Raw genomic sequence first — 27,062 nt, 5'->3', positions numbered from 1 at the left:
AGGTAACTTCCAAATCGATACTTCGGTGTAAGTCAGACATTTCCCTCCAGGGTCAGCTCTCTGACTGTTGGCTGGACATCAGCACCTGGGTGTGTCTATAGCATCTTTACACTAGCATTGCCTAGCCTGTACCAGATATTCTGTAAGAATGTGCAAATAAGAATTCAAAGCTGTCCTCCCACTTGGGGTCCTTCAATTGGTGGCCTCTCGCCACCACTATTAATTTAATGGAGCTGCTCTTAACCGTTAATCCGTAGTTCAACTACCGGCTAGCTTTGTCTAGAATAGTTTTAAATGAAAAATCCAGATGAATAGCTGGCTTTGCTATTTTTTATGACACATGTTAAACAGAGGGGATTTTTGGGTTTTTTATTTGTTTTATTAAGTGTTGTCTAGGCACTGGATTGGCAACCCTTTGATAAAGGGTTCAAAGCTCTTTCTCCAGGCTGGAGAGATGACTCTTGATAAGAATGTGCAGTTTTCTTACAGAGGATCTGAGTTTGGTTCCTGGCACCCACATCAGGCAGCCTCCGTGCATATACCCAAACACTGACAATACACACATACACTTAATTAAAAATAACATGTCTTCCAGCAGGATTTAAAAGTGATCACTTTACCTTAGGAAAGGTTGGGTGAGTTTGGTAGGCACCATATTTGACATACCTGACAACTTGCCCTGTGTCCCTTCATGGGCCCTGTCATCAGAGAGAACCCCTACTGGCTGGTAGCTGTCTTTTGTATGTGTTGGTCTCTTACAGCAGACTGTGTTTCTGTGAGGATACAGACTGGATTGTATTTTAATAACTTCAGCATAGTACTATGTGTACATATGGGCTTTCAGTCAATACTTGTTGAGTAAAAAAAGTACTAATTAATTTTTTCAGTGTTGGAAATTCTTTTTCCTGATTGTTCTTCCCAGGTGATTCCGGTTTCGCTGTCTTCCAGATACCTGGAAAGACTTAAGAACAATGTGATGATAATTGAAACTTGGAACAAGGTGCGGAGCCCAGGACAGGACAAGCTGCTCGGGCTGGTGAAACTCCCTCTCCATCAGTTTTACATGTCATTCAAGTAAATAGGAGTACTCTTTATTCTTCATCTCTAACTTCATATAGACTGAAGATGAATTCTTTGAATGTACAAGCTTGAGTAGAATCTCCCAAAAGCCTTTCTTAGGTTCACAAACTTTCAGCTCTTTGTTCTTTTGTAAAGCTGACACACAGACCCTACTTTTCTCAGTTTCGGGAGTTTGTTAAGAGCCTTAGGACTTTAAAGCATTTGACTTCATAGCAACCTCTGATGCATGTGTAGAAGAGTGAATAGAAATTCAGAGGAGTTAATTATGTGCTGCATACATTATAAGAGTAGAACCAGGCTTATAACTAGATAGCCTGGCCCTGGGGTCCACTACTCAAAAACTCTACTGCCAGAGGTAGCCTTCCTGCTAACGGTTGGCTTCTCCATCATGAATGTCAATGTGTTCTCAAGATTTCTGTAACAAGTTAACAAGTTGAGATTTGCTAACTATATGTACATCTCTTTAATAACTAGTCAAACCCTAATTAACTTGGTTACTTCTAATCTACAAACTTCCTTTTCTGTTTGATTCAAAGGGCAGATTTTTAATTGCTTTAGCACTAAGCATGGCTCTGTTGTAAATTTTACAGTCAATACTTCTTTGTGCATTATCTCACTTGAGCTTCAGTGTAACCTCATGAAGTATTATCATGGTTCTTATTTTACAAATGAAGAAAGTTGTCCTGTAACTTTGAGAGTTCATTGTCTCTGGCTTCTTTTCCCTCATCTCTAAAATGGAGATGATACTGGATCCACTTTCTCACTTGTGGAGCAGTCGTGAGGATCTAGTGAGAAAATGCATGGGTTTGCCTTGCAGGAATAGATAGGTCAGTATTTATGATGGTAACTTTGAACATGACAAGGCTGAGGAATGCTGCTGAAACCATGGGTGTCAATATCTGTTCTAGCCTTTCAGCTCACTACCACCACTGCTAATACACACACACACACCACACATCACACCCACACACATCAACTCTTTTTAGTTGTGAAATTCATCTGATCTGTTATCCTCCCTTCGCTTCCCTTCTTATTCCAGTAGATCCTATCCTTTGCTGATCAAGTACAAAACAGTAGTGAGCATTTACTGTGTACCAAGTACCTTAGTTGACTTTTTATATGAGTTGTCTCAGTTTAGTCCTAACAACTGTTTTATAGAATACTCATAGCCTATGTTTTACAGATAAGAAATCAGACTGTAAAAAGTTAAACTGATGATTTAAGCCTATATAGCAAGTAAGTGACAGCACCAGGAGCCAGCCTGGTAAAAGAAAATTATTTGGGTTTAGAATCAGATAGTTCAGGACTGGAGGTATAACTCAGTGGTAGAACAGTATGATGATAAATAAGGGGCTTGGGAGGTAACTCAGCTGGCACAGTGCTTGCTGCAAAAGCATGAGGACCTCAATTCTCTTCTCGGTACCATTGCATGCATCTGTAAACCCAGCACTGTGTGAGTAGAAGCAGGGGAATCCTGGAGTTTCCTGACTAGCCAGTCTTTGCCAGATTGATGCTTCAGGTTCAGTAAGCGACCTTATTTCAAAATAATATCAATCAAGAAAAACCTTGACAACAATCTCCAGGTTCCATGTGCACGTGCAGACATATGTGCACACTCCCAAGTTACACATGCACATACATAAATTAGTTAAAGCTAAAAAATAATCAGAAGAGTCAATAGTTGAATCCCAGTTCAACTTGAATCCCTGCTGGCCGTGTAGCCTTAGCTAAGTTACTTAACCTTTTGAATAAGATTTTCTTACCTGTTAATAATGGTTAATACCAACTTTTGCAGTGTAAATGGGTTAAAAACACTTTGAAATGCTTAATGCTTCTGTGTGGTTAATGATTACTAAATATCATTGGTACTGTTATTGAGATCTTACCTTTCAGACTGTGAGATCTACCTTTCTTAGTTGACCACATGGACTGTATAAAATAATGAAATTCAGCAAGTTTCCTCTGAATTACTGTTCCATTGCAGACAGTGGGCTTGGCACCACCATGGCACAAAGATAACCTGGACTCATTCCTAGCCCTGTACTTACTGCAAACTGAATTTTCCTGCCTTGTAATTTTAGTTTGGTTACTAACAGAATCATATTTTTAAAAGCACTAATTTATTTTTCTGGTTATCAAGCCATTTCTGACAAACTGAGAAAATAAGCCAAGTAAGCAAGTCTGATATGACTGATAGTTGCTATTTGCTCATTCACAATGTCTCTTACTCCCTAGAGATCCCAAGATTTCTCGCCTGCTGCTTGATGCCAGGTACCCAGTTGTTGCTGTCGACAGCTATATGCCTGTGATTGATGTGTTCTCAGGCCACCAAAATGGGAGCCTTCGAGTCTTTTTAGCCATGGGTTCTTCAGATCAGATAATGATGCTGCAAAGATTAAAGAATGAAGAAGGAACGTTCCCTCCCTTCAGCCCTAGGCCAGCCCATTTCCTGGACCAGTCGCCTGTAGCATCTGTTCCTATGGTAATGACCTAACTTTATGGTTCACAGAAAACTGTCTCATTTTCTCTTACACATTTGAGTGAAACCATTACCCAGTGAAAGGCTCCAGTAAACAGTATAACTTGCACTTACTTTATACTTACTTGTACTTGATTTTGTATGGGGAAGGTATGTATGTGCATGCTCACATTATTTGTGTAAGTGCATGTGTGTAAGTGCCAGTACTTAAACTCAGGTGTCATTCTTCAGGAGCCCTCCTTTCAGGCGTGTGTGTGTGTGTGTGTGTGTGTGTGTGTGTGTTTGGTGTATATGTATTTGGGTATGTGCACATGTGTGTACAGGTGGAGGCCAGAGGCCAGCACTGACTGTTCTCTATTGCTCTCTATCTTAATTTTTTTAATAATATTTTCATCTTATATGTAAGATGTTTCAATTGTATATACATATACATCTATATACCATGTGTTTGTGCCTGGTGCCAGAAAAGGGCATCGGACTTGAACTGGAGTTACAGATGTTTTGAGCTGTTGTAAGGGTGTGCAGATCAAACTCTGGAAGAGCATCCACTGCTCCTAACTACTGAGCCATCGTTCCAGCCCTCTCTGCCTCTTTAGTACTTGAATTACAACCACAGCCCACCACACTAAGTCCTTTCCTCAGCCCCACAAGTGCTTGTTTTAAATCAGAAGAGTCATTGGTATTATTCTCTTATATTTTAAATGGTCTTTATATCACTCTTAGCTCACTGAATTTATAAACAAAACCTAGGATTAGAAATACTGTTCATTGATAAAGAACTAACCTAGTATGCTGAGTATGTAGCTCAATTGGTAGAGTGCTTGCCTAGCATTCATGAACCCCTGTGTTTTGTCACCAGGACTGCACAATGCCAAGTATCCATCATCCCAGCACTTGGAAGGTAAAGGCAGGAGACTCAAACACTCAGTAATATCCTTGGCTATGTAGTAAGTTCAAGGCCAACCTGGGCTGCATGAACATTTGTCTCAAAACACACACACTGAAGACTTTTGGAGCTGGAGAGATTGCTCAGTGGTTAAGAGCACTTACTGCTCTAGCAGAAGTCCCAGGTTCAGGTTCCAGCATGTACATCAGACAGCTTATTACTCCCATAACTCCATTTCTAGGGGATCCAACACCCTGTAGACATGTGGTATACATACATATACTTAGATACACACACATACACATAAAATATAAACAAATAATTTTTAATAACTTACCTAATGTGTAAAAGACTCTGGTTTTGGTCTCAGTACCACCAAAAAATAAATAAATAAATAAACAAATAAATAAATAAATAAAAAGAAGAAGAAGAACTGTTTGGACAACCAGGTGTTAATCATCCAATGTGCTAAATCGTCTTGAGAGAGAGAGAGAGAGAGAGAGAGAGAGAGAGAAGAGAGAGACCCAAGTAAAAGACTGTAAAATCCCTGTGTATTGACAACGTGAGTGTAGTGACAGTGAAATGCCTTGTTTTTCACTAATAACCAAGAAGTAATTTATTTTATTCATTGCTGCACGATTGAGAAGGTATACTGCCCTACATTTCCATGTTTAGTTTTATAATAGCTGCGTACAATGAGTTTTGACATTTTTTTAGTAGGTGGTGAAACAGAATCAAAGTCACTGTACTAAATTCCAGGAGTCATAAATTACTAACTGAAAGTCACATGAAAAGCACAGATAAAGAATAATCTATAATATTCGCAAGTCTTTTCAGGTGGTGTCGTCCCTCAGCTTGCAGTATAGACTCAGAAATTATTAGAGTCATACTGGAAGTTAGAACATGATTCTGAGGGTACATCCACAGAGGAAATCCCTAGGAGATTTTTTGCCTTTATGGCTGAATATCTACACGTTTGTTTCCCTCTTACACTGCGTTTCATCCAGTTCTCCATCTGCAGGATCAGTTAAGTTGCTCTAGTGCCATATGGCCAAATTTAACAGCTGCCATGACTCTTAAGAGGGCTTCTCTGCCACTTTTTTTCTTCCAGGGATCAAATTATAAGTTTTCTATTTCCCAAAGGAAACTTTTTGAACCAGTATTGCTTACATATGTTTTTGGGTTTCAAAACAAGTACTTAATGCAATCTTCTCTAGATTTATTGGATTTGTAGTTAGGTGTTATTTAAACCAGTCGTCCCACTCTTAGCTGAACCCTGAATTCATCCTTTGAAAAATTTCGTTAACTGGTTGCTAGTGCCTGCTGAGGCTGTGTAAAGTAGAGCTAAAGAACGCGGGCTGCAGGGTCAAGGAGCTTGTGAGCCTGGCTATAGTTAACAGTCACGCATGTTAACCAGCTAATACACGGGAAGTGTGGATAGAGTACCTGGCTCATGGTAAACACTTAATAAGCACACCAGTAGTGGTTATGAAATAATACCCTTAGCAACCATGTGTTCACTACCTCCCCAAGTCTCAGCATTATCCCCAACTTATTTAGAAGTAATTATACCTGGTGCTTCAAACACATATTCTTTTTCCTGTTAAGAAAGTAATGCCCTATCCCATGTTCTGAGAGCTTTTATCAACAACAGATGCTGAATTTTATCACCTTCATTTTTATCATTTGTTGAGAGTGAGACCATCTTCCTGTTTCACTCATGCACTGAATCTTATTTATGGACTTCCTAACATGACTCAGTCTTAATGGTGTAGGGTAAATCCTGCCTGTTCTGCTTACAGGAGCAGTCGTGGGAGCTAAACATAGATTTCTGTTAGGTTTCTTCATAGGCAAGCAAGGGTATTCTAAACAGATTCATCTTTAAAGCTCACCAGTATCTGTTTCATTTCGTAGCCAGAAGGCCAAGGAAACCGACTGATGGAGCACCACTTTGAGTTCCATGTGGTGATGGTCAAAGGGCTCATGCCCCTTCAGACAACAGTCTGGGGAGAAGCAGATTGTTATGTTCAGTACCACTTTCCATTCCAAGACTCCCAACCCAGTGTGCTTCAAGGACCTGACTTCCTTGAAAATGGTAGGCTGGGAGACCACATCTTCTCAATCATGCTTGGGTCTTTCATTGAACGTACTTAAGACTGTGTTTTTCCTGAGTAGAGTTGTCTATTTTGTTAGTTTTTTTCCAATCATACCTAGGGATAAAGTTATGTGGACTTGTAACATAAAATATGGCCTAAATTTTCATTTTGCTTTTTAACTAACTACTTTTTTTTTGACATGGTCATAGTATTCATAGTATGTTTTCATGTACATTAATAACATGGAGTAACATTCATGCACTTTACTTTTTCTTGGTGCACTTTGTTGTTTGTGTTGAGTTAGAAAATATGTCAGGGTTTCCCTAATCTCTGGTTTTGGAAGGTTTCAACAAGGTTTCTCAAGCAAAGTGTCTTCCAGGTGTATTCTGACCATTGTTTCAATACTTCTATTGTAGAAACAAATAACAAAACATGGATTCATATAATCTTTTTATTTTGATATGATTTATATTTAAAGAATACTTACAAAAATAGTACAAAGAATTTCTGTGTATCCTTTGCCTAAATCTATCAGTCTTTTACATATTAGTCCTTATTTACATGCTTGCTTGTGTGTATGTGTGTGTACGTGTGTGTTGATATTTTGTAATAGTCATGCTTTATAAAGTCACCATGAATACTTTAGGGAACTGAAGATGTTGGACTATTGTTCCTGAGGAAAAAATGTCCACATTTGTTGAGAGTGAGACCATCAATGATTTGTATCTCGTGTAGATCATAATCTTAAACACTACAAACAACTATTTTTATTTATTTATTTTTATTTATATATTATTTATTTATTTTGTTTATTTATCTATCATCCATTTATTTATTTATTTATTTGATTGATTGATTTTTCGAGACAGGATTTCTCTGTAGCTTTGAAGCCTGTCCTGGAACTAGCTCTTGTAGACCAGGTGGGTCTCGAACTCACAGAGATCCATTTGCCTCTGCCTTCCGAGTGCTGGGATTTAAGGCATACGCCACCACTGCCCAGCCAAACTACTTTTCTAGGTAGATTCTATTCTGTTATTCTGCAAAAGAGAAAACAGACTTCAGAAGCATTAAGCAACTTGCATGGAACCAACTCATTAACAAGGGCCGAATACAGTATTCCAACCCTGGTCAAGCATGGTGGTATGCATCTGTTAATCTCAGCACTTGGGAGGCTGAGTCAGGAGGATTGAAAGTTTAAGGCCAGCCTGGGATACCTTATGAGATCCCATCATGAAAGAAAGGATGAAAGGGGGGAAAAAAGATCTAGACCAAGAGCCAGAGTGTCTGTTACTATACTGCCTTACCCTTTCTCTCTCCAGCTTCTGATCATCTCCAAGAACTAACACAAGAATTCAGGGTTTTGCCTTGTTTGTTCTCATTTGATAGGAAGCAATGTTAATCGTTCTGCATGTCTGACTAGCAGATTCAATATTACTTTAGTGTTCAAAGAAGGAACTTATGTACAGAATATATTACAAACTCTTAAAAACATTTTTTTTTAAAATCAGGACTCGAATGTAGCTCAGTTGGTAGAGTGCCTGCTTAGCATGTACAGAGCCCTGAGTTTGATCCTCAGCACCACGTAAGTCAGACATGGTGATGCTCACCTGAAACCCCAGCATTTACGAGATTGAAGCAGGGGGATCAGAAGATCAAGGTCGTCCATGACTGCATAGCAAGTTTGAGGATAAGCCTATGCTACTTGAGCCCTAGTTAAAAAATAAAGTAAAACTGAGGCAGGAGGACCATGTTTATGGTCAGTCTGGACAACTTGGTGTGAGACCGTCTCAAAATAAACAATCTGGTGTTGTAGCTCAGCAGTTGTACTAGACCTAGCATATATAAAGTCCTGGGATTAACTCCTTTACCACAAACAAAAAAACTACTCTATTAGTCTCTTCTGGTGATATAACAAAATGTCTGAGGCTGGGACTTTCAGAAATAAATAAGATCCATTTAGCTCCATTTTGGAGGTGACATTGATTTGGCCTCTACTGAGGAACCACTTGGCTGCGTCAGAATGATGGATAAGCCAAATCAGAAGGCTAGAAGGGCCAAGCCCATAGAATGGCATTACTTTATACAAACTTATTCTTGGAAGAACTTAGTCCAGAAGACTAGCATTAACCCTCCTGAGAGAAGTACCATCCGTGGCCTAAGCACTTCTCTCCAGATCCTGCCTCCTAAAGGTTCCACCACCTCACAAGATAGCCACACTAGGGACTGAGTCTCCAGCACTTGAAACTTGAGACAAATTATAGCCAGACACTTGGCATCATCAGTCTTTTAAAGAATGCAAATCTAAACCTTCATGAAAACTCTTTCTCATAGAGACAGGTATAATTGTTTAAGAGACTAGTAACTGTTTGAAAGGACATGGAAAATTTGAATATTCATATACTGTTCACCAGAAAAGGGATCTGTTCAGTATTACCATGGTACTTACTGTACCATAACCACAGAAATGCTAGGAGTAATCCAGTTCCAAGATGCAGGTTGTAGCAAGTCTGGAAGCTACTATCTTTAATACCTACAAGGTGTCCATATCCTCATCTGTTCTCACAGAACTATCATGAGGATAGAATTAAATGCGATGTCTGTAAGTCAGTGTGCTGCAAATATAGCTGTTTATGTGTTAGATATTCTCAACTGCTTTTCTTTCCCAAAGGAATTACTCTGAAGCCCTTTAGAACTTCAACCACACTGTGTGTCCCAGATCCCATCTTTAATAGCGAGCACCATCACTCTCTCCTGTTGCCAACTGAAGTTCCAGTGCAAAGGCTCCTGCTAAGTGCCTTTTCCTCCCAGGGGCTTGTGCCTGGAGGTGGAGTCCAGTTTGAAGTCTGGTGCAGGTACAGTATGGACAACCCAATCCCCTTGCTTAGGACGGAAATGCCCAGTCATAACAATAATGGCAGGAAATGCCCTGTCCTTGGTCAGATGGAACTGTTATAAGAAGCTAAGTAGGATGCCCTTCCTTGCTTTGTGTTTTTTATATTTGACAGTAGCTTGTATATGGGATTTATATGTTAGGCTTTCCTGAGCAAAGAGTAAAATTGCATTAGTGTTATTCCCTACTGTCCTTTATGCAGTGCATTCACCATTTTTGGTATTCTCTTACCATTTAGTTTACTTTAGGTCTTTATTATATGAGGCCTAACTACTGTAACAGCCTTCCAACTGTTCTCCCCACTTCTAAACTCACTTTTTCCCACCATTAGAAAAATAGTCTTCACAAAATGTGAATCCACTTAATGTTACAATCACTGATAGATTTCTGGAAAGAATGCTGGCCTGATTGTAGATGTCAACCTCGCCCGCACCTCTAGGAAACCTACTAAAATGATTAAGAGAATACAAAGAAATGTAAAGGAAGGAAAAATAGGATCATAAACAGTACTGTCACATGACAGAAATACTTTCTGCACTCAGAAAAAAATAGATTTTTAAAACCACCTAGCTCTGATGGTACAGCTTTATGATCTAAGAATGGATTAGTTTGACATGAAAAGAAGATAGAGTGCGTTCTAGCAGGTTCTCATCCTAATGCAAATAGACTGTCATAGGCCTAGAAACACAGGTGAGTCATGGGGAAGAGGGAGATTGTCTCGCCTAGAGCCACCTGTGCTGCTCTAGGGTGGACGTTTTGAGAGGACCCAAGGCATTTGCAGATCCTCGTGCAGAAAGCTGTAAGTCATCCTGAGCCGAGGGTAGGATTTATAAGGTTGTTTCCGTGTAATAAATAGGCAGTATATCCTGCCAGTCCAGCCACCACCGTACACCACCAGTCCAGACAGCTGGGTTCCAAAGGTAACTAGCTACTGAAAACTATCACTGGGGCAGGCTGCACTGTTCATCCACCTGATTATCCCAGCTGGCATTTTGTGCTTTTGTGGTTTTCAGATACTATTATCCTAATGTAAGGGACCAGATGGTTGCCAAAGGAACCTTGCCATTATCAAGGATCTGTGCAATGGTGACCATGCAGTACCATGAAGATGTGGGAATGCAGAACTTTAATCTTCCATTAACTCCCAGATTTGAGAATAGTAAAGAATTGAAGAACCAGTCATCAGGTAATTGAAGACTTTTCAAAGTCATTGTATATAAATATCCTTTTTCTTGTTGGATTAATTATTCTTCACTTGGGGTATTTATGCTTTTGAGTCTCTGATGAGAGTTGTGAGTTTCACCCTCTCTTAGAAAGATGAGTGTAGAATATATATTGCAAATTTTGCATGTAATTTTAGAAAACTCATGTTCTGGGGACTCTGTATACATGATGCTTGTCTCATTTTACCTTGAACACTTAAGCATTTAAAAAGCCCTCATAGCATAAATGCTAAGTAATTTATAGGTACCCTAGAAAATTATTCTAAGCCAACATGAGCAGAAGTGGGACTCTGGATGTGATTAGCTTGGATTGGAAATTGACTCTAAGGAAGATTTAAAAACTTATTTGGTGTATGTGTACATACATATGTGCAGAGGGCACACCTGCCATGGAACATATGTGGGAATTAAAATTATTTTATTTTATGTGTATGGGTATTTGCCTGTCCATATGTCTGTGAACCTAATGCATGGACCCTCAGAGGTCAGAAGAGGATGTCAGATCCTTTTCTAGAATTATAGGCAGTTTGAAGCCTCCACATGGATCTAAGAACTGAAAGCGGGCCCTCTTCAAGAGCAGCAAATGCTCTTACTGTTGAACCATCTCTCCAGCCACAGGAGAAGATTAACATTAAATAAGGCCAGCAGGATGACTCAGCCTGTGCTGCCAGCTCTGATAACCTAGTCAGTCCCAGGACCCACGTGATGAAAGGAGAAAACCAGCTCCCACACGTTGTCCTCTGACTCCCACCACAGACAGACAGACATACAGATAAAACTTGAAAGAGCTTAACAAGAATTTGGCATTTAAATAGTATTACAAACTGATGGTTTCCAGAAAGGCAATTCAACCTGCAAAATTATCTGAATTAACTTTCTAAGTCAAGTTACTGTGTGATACTTGTTAAAGAGTATCTGTTAAAACCAAAGGTTTTATCTTGCCTTATTAAGATTAAGTTATTCCTCCTGAGCCCCATGATTCAACTTGTTGAGTTCTTCTTTAAAGCTATCTCTGGAATGAGGCGCTAGCATGGAAGACTTTTTTTAAAAAAAAAAGAAAAAAAATGGTATATGATTTCATGAAGTACAGTATATAACATGGACAGATCTCTTCTGTCACTCACTGTGATTGTGCTCATCCTCCTTCTGCCTCCCTGGCTAGGCGCTAATGGTTTAGGAGGACAGAAATCCTTCTGGCCAACCTAGTGTTTTTCTTCCTGTTCTCATTCGTCAGGTTTGCTGGACGTGGGTTTGAGGTACCGACGTAGCCCAAGAACAACAGAGGGAGTTCTTGCTGCCCGAACTGTCTCCATCTCAGTCCAGATTATCAGAGCCTGTGGTCTTCAGGCAGCAGCCAAGTAAGTCCACCTTAGAAGAGTGCTTCTTAAACCTCTCTGTGGTGCAGTCTGTCCAGTGCGTGCTCCCGCCTGGGTGACTGACAGACCTTCCTGTGGTGCAGTCTGTCCAGGGTGATACTCCCGTGTGGATGACTATCTTGTGAAAAATTTTCATTTCACTAACTGTGACTTTCTGTTAAGAAAGCATTTCAGAATTTCAGGAAATTGCATGAAGACTCTTGGTACTGTTATTGCAAATCCATTTCTTCACTTTGTAACAACTTTGTGTTCTGTCCTCCTTAGCCCCCTCCTGCCATGGTTATGTTCTGCACCCTCAAACCATGCTGTGTGCTTGCATTTATTCTCAGCATAGTGACCGATGACCTGTTAAAACTAACTCCAACCTTGACCGTATGTCTATTAAAAGATAGCCACAGTCCTTGCAGATTTGTAAGGACCCACATCTGTTATCTTCCTCCGAAGCTCCAGCCTCTGGTCTGCTTCTGGCTTCTGAACACATTAAACACATTTCCCCTACTGATGTCCCTTTTCTTTCTGTTTATTCTGCTTCCTCTACATCTCCTTAAGACTCCTAAGACTCTTCCTCTTCTTCATGCTCTCCTTTTGTCCTTTTGTCTGCCAGTCCCACCTAACCTCTACCTGTCCAGCTAATGGCCAATCAAATTTTTTATTAAACCAATCACAGTGACATATTCACACAGTGTAAAGGAATGTTCCAAAGTTGGGTCTACTGCTCATCACAACATCAAAAAGTAATCCCCATGGAGAAGCAGAAGGCATCTTAGTTGAGAAGACGCCACTAAGGATGCATACCATCCAGCTGGGATGTGCTGATCTAGGAAAGGGCTCAGAGGAGCAAGATTTGCTGCACTGGTTTTCTTCGTTTTATCTAGAAGGAGGGAAGGCAAGACTAGAGTCACATTTGAGCTTGCTAAGTTACTAGGGACACCCATTTTAGGCAGTGTGAGCCAGGAGTGTTAGGTTTACAGAGTGATCTTGCCTTTGGTGTGTTCTTAGATAAGATTACAGAGAAGTCTAGTTTTTTTCTCACTTTATCGTGGTGACAGAGTAACCTTATCCCAGCCCTTCAGGGCAGTTTTTAATCAGGTTACTTCTTAAATTAAAACTTTTGAATTTCCCAGTATCAGTAGCAGTGGTCTAAGCAATTTTAATTAGGCATTTAAATTTTAAAGTTAGCATATTTTCAAGTTAGGGTATGCTTATTTATGTATAAATTATCTTTAGGTACTTCTGTATTAATATGCTAAATACATTATTAAATATATAATAGGGAAACTTTAATATATATGATATAACAGGTTTTAGTATTTTTTCCAATGTCCACATTGTTACCCCATGAACCTTCTCAGTGTGTACTCCTCTTTAGGGCCACTTTATGCAATATCTCGTCATACCAAGGTTACTATGAAAGCTCACTGTGGCGTGACCAAGATAGAAAAGCCTAGACAGACAAGTGTTGTTAAGCTTGGATCTTGTGTGAGTAGTAGAGCTCTCTCCTGGGCACGCAAGCTGATTTCTAACAGTGTTGTCTTCTTCTCACTCCTCTCTTGCCTCCTGCAGGGCTTTGGCTGAGCAGGAGCCTGCTGTAGAGTTTAGTGCCACCGTCGGCGTCAACGCTTCTGTCACCACACATCTCTCCTTCCTGCCCAAGGGGGAGCAGCGCCGAACCCGTCCTGTGGCCTGTTCCTTCTGCCCTGAGTTCGCCCATCACATTGAGTTCTCCTGTAACCTGGTGACTCAGCACTGTAGTGGAGAAGCGTGTTTCCTGGCAGAGCTATTGGAATATGCAGAAATTATTTTTGCAATCTATCATGAAAATACCAAGTCAGGTAAGCACTGAATGACCGTCACTTTCAGAATCAAATGAGGCCCTGCTGTGGATGGCGTGTTCCTTCCTGAAAAACTGAAAAACTGAAAAGTTTTTCATAATCTTTTCTTGTTCGTTTTATGGTTGGTTGTTTTTTGAGACAGTTTTCTCAGTTTAATATCCCTGGCTGTCCTGGAACTCACTCTATAGACCGGGCTGGCCTCAAACTCACAGAGATCCGCCTGCCTCTGCCTCCCGAGTTCTGGGATTAAAGGTGTGCACCACTGCCCAGCATAATATTTACAACTTCTAAAGGACATAGTGAAAATAAGCATGTGAAATATGTATGCAAGAATGTAGAAGGAAACAGCAGTTGTGTTCAGATGTTGATGGGTGAATCAAAGAGTAGACATGTGGTTTGCATACCTTTCCCATATGCCTGTAGAAGGAAAGTCTGAGTAAAATGTCTGAAGGACATTCAGACTCTGACTAGGATGTAAGCAAGATAATCTCTGATTTATCAGTTCAGCACTGATTCGTGTGTAGAAATGAGGTGTTCTAGGAGTATACTGTAAACAGGCCTCAGTAGCCCACCAATAATTATTCATTTTTGCTTCACTTAACAGTCAGTGATATAGCCAGTATCCAGTCGTGCAAGGATTATCTGCTTGGAGTAGTAAAAGTTCCAACAAAAGATCTACTGGTCAAGAGATCTGGTAAGGATCCTGAGAAATCTTATGCTGATGCTGCCTTGATGAGGTAATCCTGTCTACCTCCCATGCAAAATACACAAGGGTGCCCCCAGAGACACGCTGTGAATGCACCCAGGTTCGTCAGAGTTCTCTGAGGCATTGGAAGGTCTGTCCCAATCACTGCAGAGGTCAGACTCACCCTACTCTAGGAAAGATGGTGATGGTGATGGCGGCAGTGGCCATACCTCTGCATATATAGCATGTTGTGACATATTTCCTCAGGTTTATTTGAGCCTCGTGACAAACCTCTAGCAGGATACATTTGACAAACGAAAGACTCAAAGAAGCTGATTTGCCAAAACCACACAGCTGCTGAGTAGCAGAACTTGAAAAGTAGTCAGCATTCACCGATTCTTTTCACTCTCCTGTCCTCCACTACAAATGGAATGAAGATAACCATATAATGGCATGGACGAATACATACAGTTTTTGTTCAGGAACTAGACCCCAGAACACTTGACTTTCCTTCCATTCCTTTTCCTTTGCACTAGCAATGCCATGATAACATTTCATTTTTCTTATAGCACTTTAACCATTGTTTCATTCAGCAATTATAACAACTTCAGTAAATAAGTTCAGTGTGAATTTACCCATGTGTGCCATATAGAAATGAGAAGAGAGATTAATGATTTATTCAGAATAAACCACTAGTTTGGGGTCTCAATCAAAGAAAGAACTCAGATTTTCCAATTCCTGCCGTATCCTTCCTATCTGATCGCATTGCCTCTCAGTGATCAGAGAAAGACTGGCTCCCAACTCATGTGGGTATGTTTTCTATTCAGCATTGGGCCAGGGTAGTGGGGAATTTGAATTATAAAGAGGATATGTGTTTTCTCTTTGGAGACAAGGATTAAAAGTCTTTTCCTTTTCCCAATAAGGGATCACAGGATGGTATCCTGTCATTTTGCCAGAAGATGAAGGCCTGCCTCAGGACCTGGAGTTTATGCAGAAGATTGTAGGAGGCCTGGAGCTTTCTGTTTCCTTCACACATCCTGGAGATAGAGAGCGAGTGTTGGAAGCTGCTGAGCTGTTGGGCTGGACCTTTGACAGCAGCCTGAAGGATCATGTCAAGATGGAAGAAGAGGTGCCAGCCACTGTCACCATCTCCACCCCACGACTCTGGCTTCCTGTGCACTGTGTGCTACTCGCTGGCCACAAGAACATTCATAAGAATACCTACTGCTACCTTCGGTACAAACTGTACACTCAAGAAGCCTTTTGGACCCCTCTCCGGAAGCCTAAGGAATCTACAAACAGAAACCAGGTCCTGATCACTTTCAAGGCATCCAAAAGAGCAGAAGTCACTCGGAGCCAGTCACTGCTTTGGTACTTCAGGGAAGAAAAGTTAGAGATCCAAGTGTGGCGAGCTTATGGCAATGACAATTTAGAGAGGCCACACCAGACTGACAGCTGGATCGGCTCAGCCTATGTAGACCTGTCCAGACTTGGGGAAAAATCACTAAGAACACTAACTGTCAGTGGTGAGTGAACATTCAGGGCTAACTCTTTGTTTGGGTACCTTCTCTCAGCGTAAGTTCATCAGATCTGAACATGTACTATAGTATCTATATTATCCTAAGCACTCAGTTAACATGTGTAGAATAAGGTTGAGTGAATCTCAGCGACTACATTTAACACATGTGTAAGAGCCTGTGTGATCATTAAGGGTGATGGTTTAGCTCCTAATTGAAAAGAATACCTGCCAAGGATTTCTTTTCTCAGGATGGTTCTCAGAATATTCATCCTGTCTGGTGAGCACATCTTGGAACTGTAAAGAGAGCTGCATGATTCTAAACTGGTTCATAAGGCAGAGAGGAAAAATTACATTTTACAAATGGAGTGCACTGTGTACTTTTGTTTCAAATATTCATTGGTGCTTATTGCATATATATTAGCCCTGGGAACTCAAATATGAATAAGAATTAATTCCTAACTTAATTGTGTTTATATTCTAATAAAGACTACAACCATAAACAAAGAATGTGAAGTATAAGAACTAAAAAGAGAGTGTTCTCAGTGGTTTGGTGGGACCGTGAAGGTTCGTAGTCCTTAAGGTTGATCAAAGGACAGAATCACAGCCAAAATGATTTAGGAATTAGGAACAAGCCAGGGAAAGGGGAAAAGAACAGTGTTTTTGTTTGAGACAAGGTCTCTATACATAGCCCTGACTGTCCTGAAATTCACTATGTAGACCAGGCTGGCCTCAAACTCACAAAGATTCACCTGCCTCTGCCTCTAGAGTGCTGGAATTAAAGGCATGTGCCACTATGCCCGGCTAAGAAAGATTTTCTAAAGATACAGAGGTGTGAAGCAGTTGGGTATATTGCAGATGTTGTAAGTAACCTGGACCAGCCAGGTCTCGGGGAACACAGGTTACAAAGCACTGCAATCAGAACAGTGGTCAGGAGAATAGTCTCATCAAAGCAGAAGCATTGGTCTTTCTTCTAAGAACTGTGAAGGATCATTACAAGGGACTTTGGATAGAGAAGTCAGAGCTTTGCATTCTAGAAAAGTGGGTGCAGTGACTATGATGTGGCATGAATTGAAGGCAGCCAACTAAGTTCTTTTTCGTTGTTGTGTCTCATGTGTCACATAGCCCAGCATCACCTTAAATTCACTGTGTAGCCAAGGACCACTACATCTTGTTCATGTGGTGTTGGGGATCAAACCCTGGGTCTCTTGTGAGCCTGGCAAGCACTCCCTGCTGAGCTCACAGCAGCCCCTGACTAGCTTCTGTTCAGACATGACTCAGTTTAACACTCCTGTAAAGTTGGTTGTTTCCCTGCTCTGTAGGGTTAAAGATATGAGGACTTGACTCTGTTTTCTTCAGCGTGGCTCCTGCTCCTCTGATCCTTGGGGGTTTTGTTTTGTTTTACTTTTGCTGTTGGTATGGTTTTGGTTTGGGTGGGGTTTTTTTGTTTGCTTGCTTACTTGGTGTTTTAGGAACAAAGTTTTAAGATATATCCTATGTTGGAGCAGAATTTGTGATGTATCTCAGACTGGCCTTAAACTCGCAGTCCTTCTTCAGCTTCCCAGGTGCTGGGATTATAGGCCTAAGGTTCTAACCTGTGTTGGACAGACAACCCAATCTAAAAAAATAAGAAATGAGTGAGTCTGGGTGATTGTCCAAATTTTTGGGTTCCTTTTGGACCCAGTAGATGTAAGTCTGGCCCTATGAAGTATCTTTTCAAATGCTACATGATCTATTTTATCTAGCCCAGTTCAGGTCACCATAGAAGCTACAGAAAAGGTTTTTGAAATGAGTCAGTCTCACTTGATCTAACTTTTTTTTTAGATGGACTTTTAACTTCACTACTGAAGAAAATAGATCTGGAACACAGAATATAGGTCAAGGGTCAGAATTCCATCACAAATACTCCTTTTTTATTAAGTTTCCAAAAAGACTATTATACTTTTCAGATTGTCTGTGTCTGTCATATGTTTCCATGTCCCACTACTGTAAGGTTTGTATCCACTTAAACAAGATGTTTAATGTGTTTGTTAAATGTGTCATCCACATCACTCAGCCATCCAACCTGTTTCCATATGAGAGTAAGGACGAGCTGGGTTGCATGTGGGCATTTTTTCCTCTCATAATGACTGTCATTTTCTGCTTGCAAGAGTCATGGTAATTTGTATAGGAAGAAAAGAGGCTATAAAGAGACAAAAAAAAGTTGTCTTACTGCCATCTATGACAGTAACATCTTTTTCCTTGAATAGGAATGAATCTAGCAAAAAGATTCAGAAGGAATTATTGATGCCTTCTACACTAAGTAAAATCTTAGTTTAAGATCCAGCAAGTCAATGAAGTTGAAATCCACTGATTATTGGGAGAACGATGCTGGCATCTCCATTGACCCCCCTGAAATTCTGGTACAGAAAAGACACAGCTGTTAGTACCCTTAGCCTCCCTTCCTCTGCTGTCACCTCCTGCCTCCCCTAGCGGGTGTTGCCAGGTCGTACTCAGATGGTAAAGAGGCTGATGTGAGCACTGAATAGCTTCCCACTGGGGAGAGATCTAAGAGTAGAAGCCTGTATGCATGCAGAAGAGAAGATGGGCTCCTCTTGTCCTTACCTGGTGCCCCTTGGTGTGAATTCTCTCCATAGCAATGCTGCCTGACTGCAAAGTATTTGGTTCTGGCTTCAAATCAGAAATGTCACCATGTAATATTGGATGTAACTGGACATTGTAGGGGCAGAGACAAAATTTTTACATATACTAACTTCAGATTCTTTTTGGAAATTGGTATGTTGAGACCTGTGGTCCTATTGCAGGAAAGAATCCCATGAGCAGTCTCCGAGAGATATTTTCTGTCACCCAGGCTTATTTGCCTCCATTCTCTTGCAGGTGTGTATCCTCTGTTTGGAAGAAATGCTTCCGACCTCTCTGGAGCTGCCTTGAGAATTCACGTGGTTCTTTCCCCTCTTTCCCCTCTCACTGAGCCCACTCGTGATCTGGACTCCATAGACTGCAGCAGCCACAGTGAGTCTGAGCAACTCCCCAGAAAAAGCGATGAGCTCCAGCTGTCTCCACCCTGTGTCCTCCAGAAGACTCCGGCCTCCACCCAGGTCAGCTGCAGCGCTGCAGCTGAGGTGTGCCCTGCCCAGGAGGGCCCTTCCGAGTTGGAGGGGACTTTTACAGTCAGCATCCTGGTGGAGAGAGCCATGCACTTGAGCTTGAAAGGTATGCTCTGCAGACTTACCCAAAAGCAGGCGTCCAGTTCCTTGCGGTGCTCTCTGTCTTCACAAAGCTTTCAGATTATGCCAGGACCTACAAGGATGGTTAATCCTCTTTGTCGATAATTATATTTTATAAGCCTAAAGGTTGAAGTAACAAGAAAGCCTTTCTGAGATTAAAGCCAACTTTGCCAATTGTATAAATGCTGCAGACCATAAACTGCTGTCCAGAAATCAGATGTCACCCTCAGTGCTTCTCTCCTCCTCATCCAGATCCAGTGTCCACATCAAATAAATAGTTCTCTTCTTTAATTGTCTCACAACCTCTTCCTCCTCCTCCATTCTGCCCACTTAGGTCCTCAGTGGGTTCTTCGCACTAGGACTATGACTAGGAGTTACTAGCACTAGGTCCCCAGGAGATTTATAAGGAAAACTGGAAGTTGGTGACACTAGATAGAAAAAAATTGTATTAAGAGCAATGCCTACAGTGTTGACAGCCACAGAAATCACAAACATCATGTGTCATTGTAGGATCTTAGAATATTATTTTATTCTCACCAGTTATTTGAATTTATGGCACTTATGGGCTACATCTAGGTCTTACTAATAAAACATGTACTTTTATATCACTGAGTTCTAAGTTTTGATAGCTACAAGTATACTTAGATTTCTTTATAGTCCTAGGTCTTTTGGATTATGCATTTTTAAAGAAACACTATTAGACAAAGAAGCCCAAACACTTTACCAGACTGCAAAGGAAAACAACCTCCTCCCTACCTTCGTTAGCCTGGCATCTAAGATTTTCGCTTTGCTGTTACCTTCCCTCTTTAGGCTGTATGTCTGGCCAGCAAATCTGACCTTGTCTCTCCATTGGTTAAAATACTTGGTTGGTTTTCTATCACTTGCCACCCTAGTGATATAGCACATAAAATCTTGCCCATCAGGCCTCAGCAACCTTGCCAGCTTTGTTTCTTGCCACGTTCACTCACATTCAGCAGCTCCTTAGAGCTGGCTAAAGTGATGCCGGCACTCTGAAGCTTACCTCTGTCACACCCATTAGCAATAAGCCTGCCTCTGTGCACCCAAAGATGTCCTGTAACATGCCACATTCTCACACTGAGTCACACTATTTTGTACTTAATACTGTCTCTGGTTCTAGTCCTTGGGTCAGGGAATATGTCACTTTTTTCTGTGTTCTCGTTTCCTGACTCTCTTGATACAGCTAACATATATAGTCTGCTCTGTGACTATGAGGCACAGCCTCTCACATTTCTGACTGAGTTAACTTGTAATCATTTGATACTTGGCCTCTTGTCACAGCCAGGTAATGAATGGCACATCAATGTAGACACTTGACTTTCAGAGATTGCCTTTGTATTCGGATATTCCACATAGTCCTTCCATCATAAACGTGTGCACCTGCCAAGTCGGGGAAGTGCAGACATGAGCCCTCTGCATGATGGCATGATAGGGCTCCAGAATGGGAATTGGAGGACTGTGCCTGCTCTAGCTGAGTTGTAACTGATTTGTGATCTTGAGCGAACCTACTTCACATTTGCTCGACTATTAAACATATCATCTGAGTTCATCAGAGAGTCCTCTCTACTTCTGTCTTCTAAGAACATGGGGCTGAGGGGATATGTGTTTTCTGTACACTAGCGTACCTTGTCAAGCTTCCGCGTCATTCACGTGCTTCAGCGTCACATTGGATTTGCTCCTGCCTCCAACAGCATTCTCACTGTGCCTGAACTTGAGCCTTGGAATGGAATGAATGGTTTCTTTGTAAAAAGTGCATGCTGATGATTTACAGACAACCCTAAAACTTGAACATGGGACAGCTACAAACTTACCATGGTCCCCACTGTAGTTGTGGTTCTGAAAATACAAGAGCATTTGTTACAGAATCTCTGGGGCACCCTCCTTTAAGACGTAGCTTTGAGCCCAGCAGTGATGGCACATGCCTTTAATCCCAACACTTAGGAGGCAGAAGCAGGTGGATCTCTGTGAGTTTGAGACCAGCCTGGTCTACAAAGTGAGTTCCAGGACAGTGAAACCCTGTCTCAAAAAACAACACATAGCAGCTTTGAGGCCAATACAGTGGCACATGCTTTCAGTCATAGCTACTCAGGAGGCTGAGGCAGGAGAATTGCTTGATTCCAGGAGTTCAGAGCCACGTGATCAACATAGCAAGGCCCTGTCTGAAAAGAAAAGAAAGTCGGCCTCAATAATCTTATTTATGCTCTTGCATTATACAAGACACGAGACAGCTGAAGAACAAAGGTGAATGCTTTGAGGCAGTGTGTGCTATAACTGAAGAACAGATGTCCTGCATTGTCTGTCTCTCTCCTCAGATCAAGAACCAAATCTGACTCAGGTTGTGCACATTTGGCACAGAAATGTCAATTTATGCTAAATTCATAGCACCATACTATTTTTTATTTTTAACTTTTTATATTGATTGTGTGTATCCCTGCATGTATACACATGCCACAGTGCACATGTGAAGGCCAGAGGACTTGTTGAGGGAGGTCAGTGAGGCAGGTGTCTCCTTGTTTCGGTGCTGCTCTGCGGTGTGCGCCATGCTGACTGGCCCGGCTCTGGCTCCCATCTCACTGGGGAAGTGCTGAGTTATAGCTGCATATCCCTGCTTTCAGTGAGTATCTGTGGTAAAACTCGGGTCATCAGGCTTGTGTGGCTAGCTCCTGCGTCTGCTGAGCCATCTCTCCATCCCTGGACTAAATATTTTTAACACACAAAACTGGCCTTTGTAAGGTTTTCACTGGCTCATATTAAGAGAGCAAGCAAGCTTTCTCTTCACTCAATGGAATGAATTAGAACTATTAGATGGGAAACCGTGGAGGAGTCAGCCAATCATGGCTGATCTTCTACTTACTAACTCACCAGAAGTGTGGTAGGCCAGCCATTGGCTTCCCTGCCTCCTGTCTTGCCTTGTGACACTTATCTTACCTGATTTTTCAGAGGTGTCGTTAGCATGAGTTTAGTGTATAAGGAAACCATTTATAAAGTGTTAGCTAAATATGAGTTAATCTCACTGAAACAGCACTGCCCTTGAACAAAATACTTTTCCTACTTAAAAATTCTGGAAATGGAGTGAAGAGGTTCAGTGCTGTAAAGCTGGTTTGCCTCAAACCTTAGCTGCTCTCAGTGTGTGTTGTTAGGGTATAATGATTCCTTCGGACTCCTTAAACAGTGTTTTGGTAGCCTGGTGCTTGTGGTGCACGCCTTTAATTCCAGCACTTGGGAAGCAGAGGCAGGTGAATCTCTGTAAATTAGAGGCCAGCCTGGTCTGCAAAGCAAGTTCCAGAAAAGCCAGGGCTACATGGAGAAATCCTCTCTCAAAAAAAGCCTAAAAAAGGGGGGAGGTGTTTGAGAACCCAACTCTGTGCAGAAATGTGAACAAGCCCAGTTCTCACTCATAAGGAGAGAGGGGGAACCAGACAGACCTGCGCTGCCTGCCTTTACAAGTAGCTTCAAAAGTAAGGCTCAAGCTGGGTCTGCAGAGCAGTGGCAGGGAAAGATCAAAGCAAGATTTATGTACATCTAGAATTAGAATTTTATTATGGGAAGTGATTTGAGAGCATGTGTCCCGAGAGAAACACGAGCTGGGGGAGTTAGAGTGAAGTGGTGGTAGTAGGAAGGTCACTAGTGAGCCAGGCTTGGTGGCAGAGTCCTCAAACTCCAGTACTAAGGAAGCTGACACAGGAGGACTGTGAATTTGAGGCTGGATTCAGGAGGGGGGATACAAAACATGTCAGGTAGAAGGAGGAACTCAAGCAAAGAGCAAAGGTGCTTACACAACGAGGCCCCTGCCAGCACTCTGTGATACCTGAAGCCCAGCTTCTTGACCTGTGGGTCACACCTCTTATGGGTTACATAATTAAGTGTGGGAATCACAGAGCATTTGACAGCAATGAGAGGTTTCTGATCTTACAGAGACCAGAAATTAATTCAAAACTCAAGCAGTAACAAATCTGTAGTATTTCTTGCAGCTTATAATGCTTGACTTGGTGGTTGCCTTGTGAACTCATACTGTATATCTAGTCACTGCTCAAGGCCAACAAGCAGCTGATTTTAGACTACCTATGTTATGAGTTACAGTGCATATGAAGTTTTCTGCTTTTTATTTTGAGTTAGGCTCTCACTATATAGCCCTGCTTGACCTTGAACTCACAGAAATTCACCTACCTCTGCCTCCGAGTGCTGAGATTTGAAGGCATGTGCCACGACACCCAACCATTTAGTTATGAAAAACAGGTTTAATGTTTTCTCATCACCATTCCTCAGCATGTATAAAATTATATTATTTCTGGGTTGTAGTATAATGTTTGGATTTTTTTCTTAATTGCTGAATTGAGTTTTGTAAATAAATAAATGAAAATCTTTCAATGAATTTTTCAACTTGGAATTAGGACAGAATTTCCAACATTTTTCTGAAATGGCTCTAAACATACTTCTGCTGTTTTGTATTGTGTATCTATACAGAGAGGCATTCTCAGCATTGACTATTACAAACCAGATTAACCACATCCTTCAGTATTCAACCAGGATTTAATTATTTATGTAAAAACACAAGCATGTCCATCTCACTAGTATATAGATTGCTCTTATCTTTTATGAACAGTAAATTTATGTGTATTTTAAAGAATTGTTTTTAAATGAACTTTTTAGAATTTTCTCTGAGTAAATATTGATTTCTGTGCCTTTTTTTAATTTATATGTCTGCCCAAATTTATATGTCAAGTCAAATTTCTCAGATAAAAAGTGGTCCTAAGTAGATAGTCCCACCCTAAAATACAATTACCCCCACTGTTTTCTTTCAGGGAGCCCCTTGACAGAGCGGAAAGTGTCCATGCCCAGTTGTTGTGTATCCTTTGCAACAGCCACTGAGCCATCTCCTATATATACCCATGTGGTCGAAAACACCGACTCACCCATTTGGAATTTTCAACAGCAGTCAAGGTTTGTCTTTTCTGATGTTCATCACTGTTTAGAATCAGCTTTTGATTCCAAGAGACAAACTCAGAGCCAGAATATAAGAGATACAGTAATGTTTGCACAGAACTTTATTCCTCCTGTTTACAAGTAGTTAGAAGGTTTGTTGCAGTGTTAGTTTCTTTAAAAATGTATTGCATGTATGTGTGTGTACATACCATGACAAGTGCATGGAGGACATAGGACAAATTGTGAGAATTGGTTCCCTTTTTTCCTTGTGGGCACCAGGGCCAACTTGAGTTATCAGGTTTGGAGGCAAGTGTTCTTAGCCTGCTGAGCCACTTGCTTGCCTTGTCTCAGTGTTTGTTTAATGTTTACGTGTTTGGATGTTTTGCCTGCATGTATATATGTGTCCCTGTCAGAAGATGTTGGCTCTGCTAGAACTGGGGTTACAGATGTTTGTGAACTACCATGTGGGTACAGGGGATTGAACTGAGGTCGTCTGTAAGAACAACCGGTGTTCTTAACCACCGAACCAATCTCTCTAGCCAGCCCCTTGTTTCAGTGCTTTTAGCTCTGATTATTGTTCAAAACACAGTCAGGGAGAGATAAGAGATATGTCCTGCCTGCTGTGGGTTGAAGATGAGTAAAATTGTCTTTACTGTTAAACCGTGATCATCCTGGGAAGAAGCACAGACATTAAAGGCTGTACTCAAGTTTGTCGGTGACGTCAAAGAAGCAAGATGGATGCTGGTAGAAAGATGGCTTGGCATTGACAATGTCACTGGGACTAGTTTCCTCTGCATATACTGGATTTTTGGGATCCAGTCTGTTTGGATACTCACCTTCCTGGACCTGGAGGGAGGGGGGACGATCTTGAACTTCCCACAGGGCTTGAAACCCTGACTGACCTTAGGGACAAAGAGGGAGGAGGAGAGGGAGTGGGGGGAGTGGGAGGGTGTTGGGAAGAGGGGCGTAAATGGAAACTTTTATAATTTAATAAAATTACTTAAAAAAAAAAAGAAAGATGGCTTGGAACAAAAGGGTTAGGCCAGTGTGGAAGTGAGAGTGTGCCTCAGAAATAGAACTCCAGGGCTAAGTGTTAGTGCATACATAAATTATATACTTATATAAAGAAGCCAGGAATGGGGGAAGTATTCAAGGTAGAGAATTAATCTCAGTAAAGGAAAAGACCTTTAGTGCAATAGAAAGAACCTAGTCTTTGGAACCAGAGAAACTTTGCATCCAACCACAGACCTGACATGTACTAGCTGTGTGAATTAAGTTATCCCGAAACATCGTATTCCTCATCTTAGGGAAGATTTTATAGGTAACTTTAAAATCTAAATTAGATGAGGTTTTTTGAAGATTTAACCAGTTTTAATAACAAAGACATAAATCTCCAAAGGTTAATATAACTATTATATAAAATACATACATGAATACCCTTTTAAAATATAAAGTTGCCAGTCTTAGTGGTACATACCTTTAATCCCAGGACTCATGAAGCAGAGGCAGGTGGAGCTGTGTGCATTTGAGGCCACAACAAGTTTTGGGCTAGCCAGGGATACATAGTAAGACTAAAAGACACATACACACATGGTAGGGAGTGAAATTTTTATGTCATTTAAAGAAAGAAAATCATCATTTATATTCAGATTTATTTAACAAGTTTTTTTAAGTATTTGAAATGTTTACCTTCCATCAACTTCAATGTTTGTTGTTGTTAGAGGCTGCTTGTTAATCTGTTGTTGGAAGCTACTTTTCGTTTCCCAGCTGCCCAGACTCCCAAAGCAATCACACAGAAACTATATTATTTGCGATATTGTTTGGTCAACATTTATGGCTAACTCATCTCTTAAATTAACCCATGTCCATTAATCTATGTATCACCACGAGGCTGTGGCTTACCGGGTAAAGTTCCCGTATCTGTCTCTGGTGTGGCTACATGGCTTCTCTCTGACTCTGCCTTCTTTCTCCCAGCATTCAGTTTAGTTCTCCCGCCTAGCTCTGTTCTGCCCTGCTCTGCTATAGACTCAAGACAGATTCTTTATTAACCAATGGTATTCACAGCATACAGAAGGGAATCCCACATCAGTTTATATTGTGGCCAAATTTCCCATCCAGTTGATCTATCAGATTGTCTCACACCCACTGAATGAATACCACTCTGGATTTTAAGACATAATTTCTCCTTACAAAATTTTCTTTGCTTCTTCTAACATTTCTTGGGTTTCCTCTTGAGAACGTCTAAAGAAAACACCTCTAATCTGATGTTCCATACTAAATTCCATACTGTGAAAGGTTCCTATAGTTCACTCATGGTGATTGATGGTTTTTCCTCACAGGTTATCAAAAGAGCTGCTCCTGGATCCACATCAAACCCTGGTTTTTAAAGTGTGGCATAAAGGAGGTATGAGTGCTATTCTTGTGATCATCTTTTCCAGATAAGAAAAGCCATGGTATTGATGACCCTGAGAACACAGGTTCTCATTATACTCTGTGGAATTTAAGTACTTAGGAGTCGTATTTTTTTGGACTATATGTATAATGTAGGAACCCGACATTTGAGCCTTTCCAGTTCATTCTGCCTTTAACCATAATGTGCAAGACACATTCAAGCAGTTTCCCTACACTTTATATAATATTAGGCCTTCTGTTAGTTCTAGCTTGTCAAACAAGACCAGTAATATATAAGGCCATAGTAACAGCTTATCCTTCCTTATTTCAAAAGCCTTCCTAAGAGGGAGTGCTGACATCTTAGTACTTGAACCTATTTTTACTATGGGTACTATGGGTTTTTTTTGCTTGTTTTGAGGCAGGATCTGATTTACTTTGTT

The 27,062-nt window shown here is 41.0% G+C and overlaps 1 protein-coding gene across 8 annotated transcripts in view; it reads left to right on the top strand.

The window, feature by feature from the left end:
- C2cd3 (C2 domain containing 3 centriole elongation regulator) overlaps positions 1-27,062 on the top strand; it is a 98,621-nt gene that overhangs the window by 43,544 nt on the left and 28,015 nt on the right. For all 8 annotated transcript variants that reach the window (XR_014999550.2, XR_014999549.2, XR_014999551.2 and 5 more), the window contains 12 exons: positions 923-1,074; positions 3,316-3,562; positions 6,360-6,540; positions 9,210-9,393; positions 10,445-10,617; positions 11,889-12,012; positions 13,594-13,862; positions 14,467-14,556; positions 15,471-16,073; positions 18,941-19,276; positions 24,111-24,249; positions 26,571-26,635. Coding sequence is in view for 5 of the 8 variants with exons in the window: in XM_085682879.2 (XP_085539005.2) it covers positions 923-1,074; positions 3,316-3,562; positions 6,360-6,540; positions 9,210-9,393; positions 10,445-10,617; positions 11,889-12,012; positions 13,594-13,862; positions 14,467-14,556; positions 15,471-16,073; positions 18,941-19,276; positions 24,111-24,249; positions 26,571-26,635 (2,563 nt within the window). In the remaining 3 variants the exon portion in view is untranslated. The remainder of the gene's footprint in view (positions 1-922; positions 1,075-3,315; positions 3,563-6,359; positions 6,541-9,209; positions 9,394-10,444; positions 10,618-11,888; positions 12,013-13,593; positions 13,863-14,466; positions 14,557-15,470; positions 16,074-18,940; positions 19,277-24,110; positions 24,250-26,570; positions 26,636-27,062) is intronic.

This window comes from Myodes glareolus, chromosome 24 (genome assembly GCF_982192425.1).
Source record: "Myodes glareolus chromosome 24, mMyoGla1.1, whole genome shotgun sequence".
In the NCBI taxonomy this organism is placed as follows: domain Eukaryota; kingdom Metazoa; phylum Chordata; class Mammalia; order Rodentia; family Cricetidae; genus Myodes; species Myodes glareolus.
The sequence above is the reverse complement of the archived record's forward strand: the minus strand, read 5'-3'. Positions and strand labels throughout refer to the sequence as shown.